Consider the following 18,361-nt stretch of genomic DNA (forward strand, 5'->3'; position numbering starts at 1 on the left):
GGCGCTAAATAGCCTAAAAGTGCTGATGCGCCGTTAAAAAACAAACAATCAATCAATCAATCAATGGACTCCTACATATTTGAATTTTACCAGAGGAATTCGAAGTAGGTCTCCGGAAAGTGTGACTTAATGGATCGGGATGTGAGTGTATTTACTGCGCACGAATGCCTTTACTCACGATTGTTCATCTTTTTAGCGGAATCTGGAAATAGCCGAGAGGGTATGGTGATTCGTGAATGCCGTGCCGAGTGCATTCATTCGTTCCAAGTAGGATTGAAAATTGAACCCCTATCATCGAGTAACAGCACCAATAGTCTAAATCATGTACAAACGCCGTAAAAGGCACGGTCATGTATTTATACCCAATAAAATATAGAGCAAGCTCGAAGATAAAGGAACTGAAGTGCATGAGACTCATATTAGCACATGCGATTTATTTCTAATTAAATCGCTCGATCGTAGCTGTGTTGCTGGGGTGTTATCGCTAACTCAGCAGAAAAGATTATCACGTGATTTCTTAAGACGCATATACTCAGATGATGCTATATAATCCACTCATAATTTATTAATGCACATATATGTGTCATACTTAGAGGAAAATTTAAGGCGTTACTGAGAACTGAACCTCGTTAAGACGTGATGACATTAGTTTTCTCGCCGTCGCAAGTAACAGTGAATTGCTCAAAGGACTGAGAAAGAAAGGATATCATACCTTTCCCTGATTTATAAGGTTTTAAGCAAAGTCAATGGAACTTGGATTAAAGTTTTTGGCAGGTTACGATATGGCCACATCTCCGATAAATATTCCATTTACATGCTGGATAATATTTACATTGTCCGTAATCAAACACTCAACAGGTCAAAATGTGTCTGGTAAAGGGGAAATAGAGCAAGCACAATATCTGGAGCCCTATTCTCGCTCACAAATTAATGTAACTGTTGCTGTTTGGGATGACAGTAGAAAGAAGGAAATGGAAGAAATGAAAAAATGGAACAAACAACTTTCTACCAGTATAGACAGTCTCCGGCTATTGGAATGCAACATGCCACTCATACATCTGTTCAAGGATATGACAAACTTCAGTCAAATGTTCGAAAGCTACCTAATTGGAGACAAAGCTGAATTGGAGAGACTTAGAGGAGAAATAGAAGGCCTTGAGTCAGAGAAATCTTCATTAAAGGAAACCGTCGCTGTAGCAAGCATGAAGTACGTTGTTGTTTCCATATTTATTTTATTTTATCTGTGTGTTTGCAAATATGTTATATTGGAATGTTTTTCTGTTAACATTGATTTCTTAATCTGCATTAATATGAGATTAATGTGCCAGCCATGCATCATTTACCACATCGATAAATATGTTAATTCTGAAATAATTTCTTACAGCCGTAGCATTAATGGACTACTTCCCTGGAAATCTCATTTGCATAGAAACCCTGAAAATGAGTTTTTCGCAATTATTTACTTGACGATACATGTTAAATCCATATAATAGAACTGCATACATATCGCTACAGAAATTTATAAGTTCGACATTGCTCTAGCTAAAAAGCTTTAGACAGATTGTACACATCAGAATAGGTCTTTACAGTGATGCGTGCAGTGAAAATGAGCATAATGTTGTCCCCGACCATTAGGCCAATCAGAAATTATAAATCTCACACACACACACACACAATATATATATATATATATATATATATATATATATATATATATATATATATATATATATATATATATATATATATATATATGTATATATATTCTCTTGTTTCAGTGTTGACGAATGCAGAGCCAAATTTGAAAAAGCCAGCAATGAGCTGTCTTTGGTCGACAATGAGCGCCATATGATTAGAATTGAATATGCGAAGTTAGAAAAAGTAGGTATAAGGTATATTTAAAAAGAGCAAATAAAGTGTCTATGCTTAGTTATGATTACTACCACTGTAGAAAATGTATGGATAATATAAAAAAACAGTGATTGTAAACTCCAGCTTGTCTTGACTCTAGCTTGTTTAATCTTTGAGTGGTCTACCTCATATAGGTTTAGATTCAGGCTGGTTAGCGCTCAATCTGATCTAGACTCCGAATGTTCGAAACTACAGCTGGTCTAGATTCCCGCCTATCATGGTGTACGTTGGTCTAACACCGGCAGGATTGGTCTAGATTTCGACTGGTCTAGACTCCAGTAGGTCTAGACACAGGCTAGAAAATACTGCTGGTAACGGTTGATGTTATTTTGGACTCCAGCAGGTTCATGCTCTGGTTAGCATGCTCTGGGATGATAAACTTCAGCTGATTTAGAGTCTGACTGGTCTTGGCTCAGGTTAGTTCCGTCTCAGGCTGGTCGAGATTCAGGTTAGTTTCAAATAAGGCTGCTTTAGTTATCTGTTCTGATTTGAACAATGCTGCTTTAGACACATGTCATTCAGACACCATCTGATCTAGGTTCAGTATTGTCTAAACTCAAGATGTTCTACATTACTGTGATCTAGACCCAAGCTGGGACCGATGCAGTCTGTTCTAAACTGAGGTTCACAAATTCCTTGTTAAAAGTAATGTTACGAAAGATTTGAAACACAAACAAATAAACAAGAAAATTGCTTACTGTGACTACATTAATTTAAATCCTGATTAACATTTTAAGAAACGACTATAACATCCTCCACTGTTCAGATATAAATTCAGCTTATATACATGCGTACAATCTACAGATATATGACAGGGCAATATCAAGATGGATTAGGTTCAATTCAATTCATGATGTTTCTCAATGCAAACCAAACGTGTACATTCTTGGTGAATACGCATAATTCTTAATCAATGGATGGATACAAAATGAACTATACTTTTATTTAACTGAGAAAAATCATTATTTTAATAGCAGGAAATATAACTTGTTTATTGTTATTTTTTTGTTAAATCACTCATTGCTTCTCGTATAAGGTTTGACTGAGTGTGATGTGAAGTCAGACAGCGTTATCAATGTTCAACAGTAATAGGTGACACAAATTTATGTCTTATATTTAAATAGTGATTTAGGATAAACCATTTTAACACGCGTGCATTGTTATTCGATTGACTACTATACCAAACGAGTTATATATCTGGTTTCAAAAGCAACTTTTGTATGATATTTTACATGTTCATTATACATGCCCAAGACTTCCGCTGTCTATATTGTACTTTGTATTCATCTACTTGTATTTATTATCAGGAACTGGAAGCTGAGAAAAATAAAGCACTGAGACTACGGAAGGACATGGAATACATGAAATATGAAATCGAAAACGTAAGTTACATATATACATGCACAGTTTAATACATACGCGATGTATTTCTTTATAAGGCAAAAGTATGTCAATTAGTTTAAAATAAACAAGAATCTACTATTTGTTATAAAAACTGAGAAACTAGGTCCAAAGAGAGAGAGAGAGAGAGAGAGAGAGAGAGAGAGAAAGAGAGAGAGAGAGAGAGAGCTGTCGAGGAAATGATTTTATAACCATGATAATGTAGCTGCTGTTTATGATTATGGGTTCCAGTTTTAAGGACAGTTTTCAAGTTCAATATTTCGTGCGGGACCTTTAATCATTTCTATTAGGAACTGACTAACATTTTGATAACATTCTATAAATTTAGGTCCGTTGGTTTGTTTGTAAAAAGATATGTTATATATAGATTGTGATCGGATTTCTAGTTTTGCTCGTAATCTTTATACTTGTAACATTTCGATATATAGTTAATGATTTTTATATTAATTTGCTTGCTTGCTCAACTAACAGATTAAGATAAATGTTTACCTGTTACTTGATGCAGAAGAATGAGAAACTTCGAAAATTCCTGAATATGGAGTCTGGGCTGGACATATTTGTGACCTGGAGGACATCAATAAATGCGGTCATCTTGGACGTCAGAAACAAATATGAGGACCAGCTGAGGAAACTTCAAGCTATGTACGAAAAGAAAAAGGCATCAGAGGTAATACGCTTGAACGTTGCTTTAGAAATATGCATTATTGAAAACGATGTATTGAACAGGGACAGTCACAAACATCAAAATATTTAGACGACCTTGATTGTTTCTGATGCATAATACCCTTTGTATTAGCATATTATATGTATTATAGGTTTCACCTTTCATACTTGTATATTATAAAGTATAACTTGTACTTATAAAATTGGTACTAAAATGTTTTTGCACGGTTATCCGCTATATTTGTCTCGAAATATGTTTCCCCTGGAGCTATGTTGAATTGATCGTTAGCATACCAGTTTTGAGTGAAATAAGACATTATTTTAATCGAGCTAATTACCCACGCTTGCATGTAAGAATGCTCTTCTGATGCTCTACTAATATCGCTTTCTGTGTTTCTTTTCATGTCCTTTTGCTCCCTTTCCTTTCTTCTCTCTATGTTCTCCTGCTATTTTTCTCATAATAATGACGAGCTTTGAAATTCTTATGGCAGTCGTGTCTTTTTGGAGTTGTTAATGCTATATAATCAAGAGGCAAAATGGACAATATATTAATTACTCATAGATTACTTTATCATAATAATCTGAAATTTTAAAAGCGAAACACACTAACACACATAGATATATATTAATATAATACCCCACACTGGGATAATGTACGGTAGAGAAAAAGTAATGCATATATTAATTTAAGTGATAGTAAGGAAAACATACATTTATTCGTAGATCTACGCCATACAGGTGAAAATAAGAGAGACTCTGAAAGAAGAAGAGAACAACTACACGAAAGAAATAAATTCTCTTCTAGAGCGGGTAAGCAGTGGCGAATTATACAGCGTTAGTTTATAAGCATGAATGTCCAGGAATAATGGCATATGTATAACTTGATCAATTTAATTTCTAAATGTTAGGAATGAAGTATTACATAAATTAAAATAGCCATAATGACAGATATTGAAATTTGCGCTTTGTATGAATGACGTAAGATTTGTATCAACCTTATTTTGTCATTTTGATTGAGTAACTCTGGCAAAGCATAATGTTTTAGAGATGTAGGAGGTTACTGCCATTTTATCATATACTGCATGGTTACTAAGCTGATATTAATATTCGTAACCTCAAGTGCTGATTCACTGCAAGTTTGATTTTGTGTATAAAGCAACCATCTTTATAAGTTGTACAAATATAATTTACGTGGCAATAATAGTGCATATAGATGTGAGAGAAAGCGATTTAGAACCATTATTTGCTGGAACATGAGAGAGAGACAGACATACAGACAGAGAGAGAGAGAGAGAGAGAGAGAGAGAGGCTTATAAATAATATTTGCAGGAAACAATCAGGCAAGAGAGATATTTAAAACTGACGTTGGTGAGAGCCCTCTGAAAGGAAATAGATTATTACTGACGTTGATCTCAATTTGTTTATTGTTTGTGTATGTGATGAGTGAAAGAGAGAGAGATAGAGAGAGTGAGAGACACAGAGAAAGAGACAGAGAGAAAGAGGCGTTTACCGGAACAGGATAGAAACTTAGAACTGAGGTTTAGAGGAACAAACTGTAGAGAGGACAGAGACAGGAAACGAACTTTTGCCGGAACATGAAGAGAGAGAGAGAGAGAGAGAGAGAGAGAGAGAGAAAGAGAGAGAAACATAGACAATTAGAGACAGATTGAGAGAGAGATTACAAGTGACCGACTCATATTCTTCAATCGTTCTTCGCAAACATTTGTGCTCGATACATGGTGTTACATCCCGATGCTGAAAAATATCAAATGCATATACTGAACGTAGCGTGCATCATTCAATTATCATGATTATGTAATACTGTACTACAAAACCTGAAATAATTAAATAAATAAAAACATTTTACAAAGTTTGTCTTCGAACACATTATTTAGTTTAGTTCCGATTAATACGATTTTATAATATATTGGTTAATAATACTGTGTATATCCTGCAAACAATGAACATTAAAAAGAAAGGATGTTTTGAATCATTTATTCAATCAAACATTTGAATTTTTAAGTACCCTTTGATGGGATTATTATAATTGGAAGCTTAGTGATTATTTAATATATATTTCTTAAGCCCTTGTATCATAAGGAACATCTAACATAACCATACAAATAATGTATGAATGGTTGGTATAAAAATAGAGTCCACTACAACTGTGTACCTCAATCATAAGACACAATTTTATTTTTGATTATCGTTTTAGGTATCTTTGCTAGACAGACAGCTTGAAGATAAAGAAAGATATAAACAAGCGATTGAGATGGAATATCGTTCATACAGGGATTCCAGCCAGAGGAGGATCCGAGAGCTGGAGAGTGAACTTTCCAGTGTGACGGTTGTCATAGGCAGATTCAGTACTGAAGAAATAAGTCTCCAATCGGAGCTCGACACTTATGGCATGCTTCAGGAAGAACTTAAGCAGATGTAAGAAATAATTTGTATGAAGTCCTGTGATCAGTTTGATACTGAGTAATTGTATTACTGCGAAATAGACATAGATAATGTGTTACCTTCAAGGGAAAAAGGAACATAACGTTTCAGTTGATAATATCTTTTAGAAAACGAAACACAAAGAATGTAGTATATTTATCCATGGTAGGACTTTCAAAGTCAGATACCTAGCTTCACTTGAAAGGCCTTAATGTGTGTCCGCTGGTATCTGGAGACTGCTTTAGTTCATATAAATTTTTTGGTTTTGTTCTTGCTTTCCATTCTTTTCAAATGCCCATTGAATTCACAGGGTCAATTGCCGGGCATCTTCTCGTCTGAGCCGATATGTACAGCGTGAATAGACTTGCCGATTGGAAGGTTTTCAGTTACATGCTCAGGATAATAATTGCTTGGTAAGATATATTAATGGGAGTCTGCCGGTATGTAATATACATCAGGTTTTCTTAAATATATTGGACATGCCTTTTTTCGTTTAACGTTAATTTTATATTGGGATTGAACTTGTTTGTAAACCCAAAGAATTGTTAGAAATTACTTCCTTGTTCCATTCCATTTGCTGTCTATGTCAGCAATAAATCTGAAACTGCTTACTGTTAACTGGATGATAATGTTAGGGATTACAAACAAACGCATTCTTCATAAAGCATGCATCTGAACCTGAACAATGTGTTCTTGGGTAGCTAGGTGTGTGTGAATGGATGAGCAAGCTGTCACGCGCTTCTCGCAAGCTTGTATAACCTTGTCGAATGCTAGATCTGTAACGACTGAGCACATATTCATACACGTTGAATTGATGATGTTACAAATGTTATGAAACAGACTAATTACCCTCTTTACATGGAAACCGAACCGAATTTATTCAATTTTGACAACACCGCACGAGATGTTGTCAACGAGGCACACATTGTGTGAATCTTTGTGTCTCCTGAATATGCTGTCCTTTGTTTCAAATTGGACGATACTTATTTGTGGCTTTATATACTCTCCGCACCATTCAAAGGCAGCATCTTAATATTTTTGAACAAAAGTGATTACAGCAACTCCAAACCACTCTCCGTTTTGTTCGATGCTAATGTATGAACTAGATTAGGTATATCCTTTTCATTTAGAAGATATCCCTGGTTTATTATAAATTGTGGGATGCTGATAGCCAATGATATTTTGTTTTCTTTTGCGATGGGTTTCGACATGACAACATTTTTGTGATGACATGGGAAGAAAATATATAATAGTCCGTCGCATTTAAAGTTCTGTGGTATAGTAAAATAATACAATATGATCATGGCAGTTCCTCCATAGGACATATCAATTTTGTTGCTGTTTCACAAATAGTCCATTTGGAGAATACCGTTGTATTGTTACCTCTTGCTACAGAAATTGGAAGCTTACCTAGTCTAGAAGAGAATTTATTTTTTTCGTATAGTTGCTCTCTTCTTTTTTCAGTGTCTTATGTTGACGATGTACTTGCATTTTTGGTGAGGAACTAAATATGTTTAAGTAAATGCTTATCAAGGTTGTCTAAAAGTGGGTTATGCTAATTATAGAAACAATCGAAAATGTACTGGCGCTAAAGAAAACATGATTCAAACGCTCTAATGTCTCAGGAGTGAATTAGAAACAATTGAATTAAACTGTAAAAGTTCCTACCCAATCAGGATTGTTGAGCTTATATATTTCCTTTTGCTTGAATGCAAACTAACCTTATGCTATACTTGGTCTTCTGCTGGGTTTCATGGTTAAACTAACAATCTATATGTACGACATACAGGACAGCAACGGATGGGGCCTATGATTTACTCTCAAGTACATTATGTTTTACGATACTCAGGAGCCAACAAACGTCGATTGACAATGATAAGAGTCATGTTTAATGACATTTAAGGCTGTTGGAGCTGATATATAGAAGTTTGATAGCCATAATTGTAGTAGATCTTAAATTATCAGCAGAGAATTTAGTTTGCTGACGAAAATATAGATAAACTCATATAATGAAATGACAAATTATACGCATCAATGGACCAAGTTTTCAAGCATGTTTTAAAGCTTCTGAGAAATTAGGATGTGAAAGAGAGATCTATTTTACGACTGCCACTGACTATATTTGAGTTAAAGTCTTCTCCAGATTAATGTTAGGAAATTATTAAGGTAAATCATTCTGATGGATCACAACGGTTTCTTGTGCATTGTTTAACCACTCACGACTGAGCTGAAAACGAGTTCCTCTGCAATCTGAAACAATGATACCCACAACTCCATTTGGTTCAAGTCGACTTCAGAAGGTTATAGGATGGAATAGAGTCTCGCTTCAAATCTCGTGACCAAGATGTATACTATTAGCCGCAACCACGTAGCCGTTTAAAAGAAGTACACACCGAGCTAGTGCATATCATGCAAACATTTGTTTCTCAGCAATAACATGAATTGTCACTAGTCCCGAATATTTCAGCGATACTAAAACCAATAGGCAAAAAAGTGCTATTGAAACCTTGAAAAGACATAAAAATACAACATATTTTCATCACGGCTAACACTAGGGACTTTGTAATCCTTGAATGTTCCTGGCAGCATAATGCAACGTCAGAACTATTGGATGCAAAATAAGCATTCAGGAACCTAAGAGACCGTGTTAATTTGCAAAATCTATGGCTTACTCCTAATTTTATGAGGAAACATAGATATTACCATAACTCCATGTCAATTTGACTAAGTATACGGCTAAGCAAATAATGTTTTTATACCCGTTGTTACAAGGAACCTTGCAAAGACATTTTCGATTCTTCGATTCAATCGATTTAGGCATTGATCCGTAGGAGTTTTGAATAATCATGAATCTTGTCACATCCAGAAAGAGTTATATGAGGGGAATGATTACACGGTGGAGACAGAAATGTCACCATATCGTAATATGACTCAATGAGTTAAATCTGAGGTACGGCTGAGTTTACACAAAAAGTCCAGCAGAAACGGACATTGGAACAATATCACTGGGGAGTCGCTCATCGATCCGATCTTTGCAGAGAAAACTAAGTTAATTGGGCGTGGTAGGGCTTCGGCAGGCAGATGGCTTATATACGGATTTTAACATATAAATTCTTTTCCCATCCTGAAGTTTCTTGTTCCTATTAATTGAACAGTTTTAAACCGAAGGATAATGGAAAATATAGTGTGGATACTAATTATAATTCCATGCAGGTTATTTTTTAAGGGACAAGACCAGTGTCAAAGGTGTGGATTCTAAGTATGTGCAGTGCAATAGACAGTAAACAGACAGTGGAACAGGACGCACCATAACCTAGCAATATGGCTTACGTGTATTAGAATAATCGTGTATCCCTTGATTTAAGTTTGGCATTTTGGATGTTTGGCATCTGATCAATGATTCTACTTTACTTTATGGTTGATAGCAAAGACGGTTCATGTTTATCATCTCATTGATCGAAAATGTGTTCTTGAATCATACTTTTATGTATTAAGAATCTGATATGTGGTAGCTGTACTTAGTACAAAAATGATAATGAAACATTTGGGTATCAATATTCTGGTATGTGGTAGCTTTACTTTTGGGTATCAATAATCTGGTATGTGGTAGCTTTACTTTTGGGTATCAATAATCTGGTATGTGGTAGCTTTACTTTTGGGTATCAATAATCTGGTATGTGGTAGCTTTACTTTTGGGTATCAATATTCTGGTATGTGGTAGCTTTACTTTTGGGTATCAATAATCTGGTATGTGGTAGCTTTACTTTTGGGTATCAATATTCTGGTATGTGGTAGCTTTACTTTTGGGTATCAATAATCTGGTATGTGGTAGATGTACATAATACAAACATTATAATAAAACATTTGGGGTGCATGGCTCAGTTCCATAAGCTGGATTTGGTCATATTTACTAATATAAGGATACTGTGACATTGTCTCACTTAAAAGACAGTGATAATTGTTTGCATTATTTGTTGCAAGACATACCGACCTACGTCTTAGAATTACTGACATACAAATGTGAATTAAGCTAAAGCAAAACTGGTCTGAAATTAGTTTAACGAATCTGTGGTTTTTCGTTGGACTGGATGAAAAAATAGTTTTATCGTTAGCCTGTTTCAGAACTCTCAGCATCAGCGTCTTAAGGTCATATTACGTTTATGGGAAACACGAATATCACTTGATATTATCAGCTCGGAACTACCGTTAGGTAACCTTGCAAATCATATATAGTCATTGCTCATGACGTTAATTTTCTCATTTCAAAAGCAACTTTTATCGACTTGAAACATACTTTCTTTCTAGGTGCATAATACTCCGTTTAGTTTTCAATAGCTTGCTAGTCACCAAATAATTTATTTTTCATTTTAGTCCTTTTACCAGTTTAGACTGATGAGCTTCAGATTCTTTATCATATTATATAATACTATTAAAATTCTCTCGTAATGTGAACGCATGTGATACACAGACATTATTTGATCCCATGACCACTGTTCATACTATATAGTATATGTTAGCAACTATCTTGATTCATTTTACTAAATAGTTTTTATTAATTACAATTTCAATATGCGGGTGTCTCGTGTCCCTCCTTGTATGCTCCGGTTAATGACTGATTATTCTGTGAACTAAACATAATGCAAGCATAATTGTAACAGTATATTCTCTTGTATATATTTGTTTTGCAACTCATTGTTTTTTAGGAAATGCAATGGCAGATTCGTATGTTCCGCATACTGTGTACACACGGAGAAATATATATGTGTGATCAGTCTTAATTTAAAGTTACAAAATAGTTTGCCAATCTCATGCAATAGAACATATTTCAGAATCAACAAATTTATACAAGCCCGACAAGGCCACATTAATAGAAAATACTACTACAAAATTATCGAAGTTTATACACCCTATACTATCACACCTACATGAGCTTACCTAACAATCATCAAATGTAGATAGAACCAACAATTCAAAGCAATAGAAGCGTATTTCAGACAAACTTCAAATTAATAGGCCCGACAATGTCTCACTAATAGAAGCTTCCTTTAGAATCATCACATTTACAGTAGGCTGTATCATATTTTAAATAAATGACTCAACCTTATAGCAGATGCGTTACCATAAAATCGAAATAATTAATTACAAATGAACCCAAAAGTTGTTGTAAATTATTTAGACATCTATATTTGACAATGATTTTTAACCTTTCAATCACATACACAAACAAACTCGAGAAAGCTAACCTGGAACGTTAGTCCTTACGCTAAGAACTTCATCAACTAAGTATTTAGTCATCTATTTTACTCTCGTAATTTGATAAAATGTAAACATAAAGTGTTATCTTTTTTACAGCATGTCTAATATCACCAGCTGTTCAGAAACCATGCATATCAATGAAAGTAAGTAATAATATCAATGTTTATGATAAAATATATCAATATGAATGGTTCGGTTAGATGAAATACTTAGAACAGGCACATACACATAAATGCATTAATTCGCGTGTTTTATTTTCACAGAGTTTGGTATGAATTACATTGTTAAAACCATTCAGTCCAATGTATTTTTCTCTTAGCTAGTTAGGTATACGTGTAATGACATATTTAACATTAGTTCGAAACAGTGACATGTGAACGAACCACATAATTGAGTAACTGCTAAAGGTCGGTCGATAATAACGAACACCTTTATTGGATTTCCATATTAGTATTATATTCAACATATATGCATCTAAATTTGCATGCATCAATCTGTGAGGGAAATGAGATTTTGTATAAAAGACAGCTCGATCGGAGAGTCCTAATGTATCCAGTCATCAAAACATCACTTGGTCGATAATAATACGTGACATTTTTCATTTGTTTCCTTTGCTGATCTATTTGTTACAGATCTTTGGATCTCTACGTATATTGTCAAGGAATGGCCAGTGTTAGAGAACGTAAATTGATGAATCATTCTGATTGAACAGGATTGCAAAACGATGGCGAGGGAAACAATCAGACGCTAGTTTATAATTCTATAAATTTAATAGCTGACTGATGACACCTTTACTGAACCTTAAATCGAGTGAATGTTACTCATGTTGGAAAATATACACTAGATTTCTACGCCAATTTTCATCTCGACATCTTTTATGCTACATTTTATGACCTATTTTAGGAAAAAACATTTTCAATCTCTCATTCATTTAGACACATATTATTTATTTGAATGGCCTTCTGTTGTTGTTTTTTTTGTTGGAGACTCCAAACTGTATCTCATACATAAAGATTTTCAGAAAAAAATTAACTATACATCCACGTATATTTGCAGGATCAGGGTTACAGAAACATCGTGTTGACGGAACACATGGGGCCAAAGACAAAATTAAATCGTCTTCAGCCATCAAGGAGACTGGTATATCATTAATACGACGCCCCCGAACAATACCTCTAATTATCATTTAGTTATATCTAAAATCAGTTATTCACTATAATGTATTTTCTATTCTTTAGCACTTCTTATAGAATGACTCATCTACGCTGCTATCTAATAATCTTCTGCCTTTAACAATAGGTGGAAACTGCACGAAAACGGCAAACACAAACATACAGACGAGAATGTAGAGGGCAAATTAAATCCATATATCCCAAAGGCTACTTGTTTCTAGTTAGGATAAAGTTAGAGTGTAATGGAAACAATACAATATTTATTACATGACTTGTGCATTGAATATAAAATCTATGCAAATGTGTATAGACACCACTGAATAAATGTATAACCAGCATGTTTCTTAGTATATTGCAACATATTATTGTGTATCTGGTTGACCTATCGTTGCAGCAATATTATGCTACTTGATCGCGCATGTAATTAAGCTTACATTAATCCTCATCTTGTCTTATAAAATGATCTTCAAACACGATGCTTTGGATTGCAGGCACACCCTTTTTATACCATTAGCATATATGCCTATTTCGCATATAAGTGACAAGTGCCAAATCACAATTCTGATCTACTCTTTTATTGACAAGACAGGCATTATGAGATTATATTATGCCCACGTACACGTCCTCAAAGAAACTAAGACGTATGCTAAACATGACAAGGAAGCTAATTTCTTATGTTTCAAGAAATATGTTCTGTGTCACGAATTATATATATAGTTGTGATGTCAATTTAATTATTTTGGTCATAAGTATACGAAGAATACGAAGAATAGATGTGAAATCAATCACATTGTTGGCATTTTCTCACAAACTGATTCCGATATTTTGAAACGTAAAACATTTGTATTATAGATAGAAAAAGCTGCAGAGCGAATAGCATACTGGGCTGTTCTAAGAGCACAAGCTTTAATAATGAAAGATCGCCAAAACTTTCTGTCAGTGGTGATATTATAATGTTCTTGTAGAAATAGCTAATTTTTTACTTCATGTTGATCTGTATGCACCTCATTGTTATAGAGTCTTGCTTAGACCGACTCAGTTAGAGCGAATGTGGATACATTACTAATTAAATGTACATTTACAAGCTTTCTAAAAGTTCTCGTGAATGTATGTGGCCCTTCGTAATTTTGTTACACTGGGATTAAGGGTTTTATTATACTGGAACGTTCTAGTCATAGAAAAAGTATAGTTATTTAAAACTCTGTTAGAAAAATATCGTTATGGCGATTGAAATGTAGTTACTTCTATTTCGGATAAGAAACTATGCCAAACATATTGCAGATTCTTGATATTCGCAAGATTTGTTAAACTAATTTTTCCTATGGCGCAGTTTATACTTCTGATATAAGCCTAAACACAATCGACGGACCACAACATCAAGACAACCATATTCTTCATGCTTTTGTCTTGCGTTCATACCCGCCGTTGTAGTTTTATAATAAAAGTGTCAGCTAAAACTGCTGTATACACATAGGCCAAAGTAATTGTGCAACCTAAAATAAAGGTAGTCCACTCTGCCTACAATTTATATGATTCTTATTGGTAATTCTACTCAATGGATAAACAGATATTCATTAATGCATATGCATTGAACAGTATCAAGCGGATAGAGCACAAGGTCATTGGTTTCATATGTTTTTCACTTTTCCAAATCACATATATTATTAAATGGTGTTTCTATTTTACATAAGGTCCTGCGGAAACCACAGTTCGCGATGGGTCCTCAGTCGCTGAGAAAAAACAGCCATTTGAATCCACGGACGCAACGAGTATGTCCCAGTAACAATTACAAGTAAACAGTAGACTATCGGCATTTCCGGCTTGTTTTGCGCAGAAATGTAAAACCTGATAAAAAAATAATAGTTGTGCACAATAGTTTGAAGTTGGTATTTATATGAAAGCCGCAAGTGCACACGATGACTATCACATACAAGATTACGAGAATGTAAAACTAAAGAAAAACTGATTGGATCTACAGTTAACGACACGTTATATATATATATATATATATATATATATATATATATATATATATATATATATATATATATATATATATATACATACTCTGATCATCAAGCTACCATAGTTCTGTAGCTCTATGGTTGAAATTAAATAGTCTGCATGGTAAAATAAAAATCACATTTCTTCAATATTTAAGTACAGACTTGAGGAAAACCAAAACACAGTTATCGAGTAATGTATATATTGGAGACTTTCTTAATCAAGGTTCATACATTCCATTTTAAAGAGAAGAGAAGCTGTGACCATATTTATGTCGTGATTTCCTTTCTTTATAGTTTATTAATAGGCAGTGTTCGACTTTTTCAGGGTCCGGAAAAAACGCTTTTCCGGAAAAGTCTGAGGGCAACATTAAAATAAATCCGTTGGGACCCAGTGAAACACCTGGTAGGTTTCGATATATGCATAACAAACCGTGGTCTTCCAAATTCTTCAATCTCTGTTGTTTTCCTTTCCAGCAACAGTGTTAACGAGACCTTTGCATAATGCTTATCTGCCATAGTTCTTAGCAGAGAGAGACATCCAGGAAAAAAAGGACGATATTAATGTTATGAAACACTACAAGTAAAATTCTCAGTAAACCTTATATGGATGTTGTCCGATATAGGAGATAAAGATAGAGTTTTACATTTACAGGAGATAAGAACCTGTGATGACTTATAGATTTTAAACTATAGTCTTGTTGAAAAGAATTTATTGGGTCTAATATACTTTACCTTGCTATAAGGAATAATTTTCTCATGCATTCTATTTCTGAATTGTTCTATTTACTTTTAGGTGCTGCGAAAGTTGATGCTTCAACAACATCAACAAAGCCTAATGTGGAACAGACACCTGAAAGAGGAACCAATTAGTAAAGTAACAACAAATAAAATGGAATATGGATTCTATAAACAGATTCTATATGAAAAGTGAAAATCAGCACCATTCTTATGTAATTGTTCATATTATTTGCTAACACAAGTCCGCTGTTTTAATGTTCCTTATTTTGGTCAACATTGAAACAGATTATACTGAGTTATTGTCAGCCTGTTTTCCTAAAATGCTTATTTATTTGCATAAGCAATATTAAACAATATCCTTACTGATCCAAATCTTCATTATCAAAACACTCAGAAAGTATTATAATGGCAGTTAACAACAACAGCAATACTACTACTACTGCTACTAATTATTATTATTATTATTATTATTATTATTACTATCAAAGAAGAAGATGAACACACAACAAGGACAAGTGTACAAGTGTAACTTTATGAAATTGCATCTTTACACGCCTTTAAAACTAAAACAACGTTTAACTAACGAATATAATTTTCAAAACTCACTACATACTGACAAAGTGTTGAATAGTGATTCAGAGTCGGCTGATATCAGTGTTCGCTTATTTGGTTTTTGTTTACAGTTTGATATGGTTTTTACTAGACCTTTTTATAGAATCACAGCTTGCGCATGTAACAGTGATTTCTCTTAAAAGCCGTTGTAGTACCGGTTATAGCTTCATTCTAGGATTTAACTGTACAACGATGAAACAACTAAAACAGAAAATGTACATATGCATTGCTAACTGTTTTAAAGCCCATTCTTTAGTATATCATCTAGTGAATATTTTGATCAGTTTCCTCCATGTGTTTATGATGCTAACTTTTTACAATTAATAAAGATAGATATTTGTATGGTTATTACTATTCAAGTACGCAAGTCTTATTTATTGTTACCCATTCTGAGATTTAAGAATGATTTGTTTACTCAGAGAACAAGATATGATATTGGTTCTAATCCAGAATTTAGTTAAATCGGTATAGAATAATGTCTATAATACTGATTTTAAGGAGAAATTGTGAAACGGGTCCACACAGTAATATGACAGGACCTAATGGTAGACTATATCGTCTTAAACTAAGTAAAAACAAGAAGCATACCAAGCAAGTGTTGAAACAACTTTACAAATAATTTAATTGTCAAAAACATTAAATGAAAATTTAAGAAGAACCTATAGTATTATTAATTAAATCCGAAATAATCCTAACAAGATATACAAAAGTCCGAAAATATCGAGTGTTACTAATCATTTCCGGGTCCTGAACGTGATGACGTATCAATAGGGCTGATTGTGCTCCAATTGTGTGATTTATCACAATAGCATAGGGTTCTAAGGTACCAGCGGTGTTGAATTATCACAATAGCATAATGTTTATAAGGTCCCAACAGTGTTGATTTATCAAAATAGCATACCGGTTCTAAGGTCCCAACAGTGTTGGTTTATCAAAATATCATACTGGTGCTAAGGTCCCATCATTGTTGATTTATCACAATAGCATACTGGTTCGCTATGCAGTAGACATGCGAACCCACTCGTCTATCCGTTTAGCCCAATATTGGACTATTATGTCTGTTAGTGTACATTGTCCTTAGTAATTCTAACTTGTCGTAGTCCAAACGTTTTTGTTGATGTTGTGTTAATTGCCTGTTTTGTATGTTTAAACTGATTTTTTCCTTGACAAAACGTTATGAAGCCGTTTTGAATTCGTGCCGTTATCGATATATATATATATATATATATATATATATATATATATATATATATATATATATATATATATATATAGTGTCAGCAAAGGACAACGTACACTTTATACTTATTAGAGGTGCCAATTATTTTTTTCAAATATATTTTTTTAGCCATTTACACACTGAATTTGAGGATAAAATGCTAATGCAACTGCACCTGGTCGACTCTCCTGGCCATCATCGTGTCTTACTAATAACAAAACATGAAAAAGAGGAAGACGAAGAAAATAAGATAGCACAAGGAAGAATATTATATAACAAGTGTAGCATCCGAGCTCTACATGTAAAGAGTCTATTGAACAACGCGTTTATTGCTTATTGTTATCCATCAGTAATTGTTTCTCATAATTCTTAAAGTAAGATTTAACGATATAAACGTAATACTATGTCATTTATCATTTTAAAATAGCAACTTATCAAATAAATATAAGTACTGCGGATTAAAGGTTTTCTGTCAGAGCTATTCGTTGAATATGATTTCAGATTTACGAAGAATGTTTAGATTTTGCCATATCATAAGAACTTTGTATGTACTTATGCATTGATAGATTAACACGGAGGTGTTGTTGTATTAAAATAAATTTCATTTTCGTCCCATACGTCTTTTGATTTAAAAACAATAGTGAGGTAAAAAGGCTAATAAAGCCAATTAAAAGCAAGTGGTTCATCATAAATCTAGTATAATAATCAGTGAAAAATAAATCAAAGTGGATGGTGACTGAAAGCTTTCTTTGTCAGAGACGACAACGGTATTCTCTGAGAAGTGCTCGAATATTTGCACTTAAAGTCAGAGTTGCATTTAACCTCGTAAACAATAAAGATAACAGTACAAAACTCAGTCGACTTCAAAATAATGTTTACGTAAAGCCCAGGACAACCAAGTAGATACAAAGTTTGATTGATATTTATTAGCAGTCATAACA

At 33.8% G+C, this 18,361-nt stretch overlaps 1 protein-coding gene across 1 annotated transcript; it reads left to right on the plus strand.

Annotated features, from left to right (window-relative positions):
- The first annotated feature begins 425 nt into the window (after window positions 1-425).
- LOC149779934 (uncharacterized) lies at window positions 426-16,560 on the plus strand. Its single transcript, XM_089936294.1, has 11 exons — window positions 426-1,207; window positions 1,779-1,881; window positions 3,219-3,293; window positions 3,818-3,979; window positions 4,699-4,785; window positions 6,191-6,411; window positions 11,770-11,816; window positions 12,730-12,813; window positions 14,537-14,614; window positions 15,177-15,254; window positions 15,645-16,560. Exons 1-11 carry the CDS (start codon window positions 747-749, stop codon window positions 15,719-15,721), a joined length of 1,473 nt encoding a protein of 490 aa, XP_089792420.1. The 5' UTR covers window positions 426-746; the 3' UTR covers window positions 15,722-16,560.
- Window positions 16,561-18,361: the final 1,801 nt, after the last annotated feature.

This window comes from Sinohyriopsis cumingii, chromosome 16 (assembly GCF_028554795.1).
Source record: "Sinohyriopsis cumingii isolate HCF-2022 chromosome 16, ASM2855479v2, whole genome shotgun sequence".
Classification (NCBI taxonomy): Eukaryota; Metazoa; Mollusca; class Bivalvia; order Unionida; family Unionidae; genus Sinohyriopsis; species Sinohyriopsis cumingii.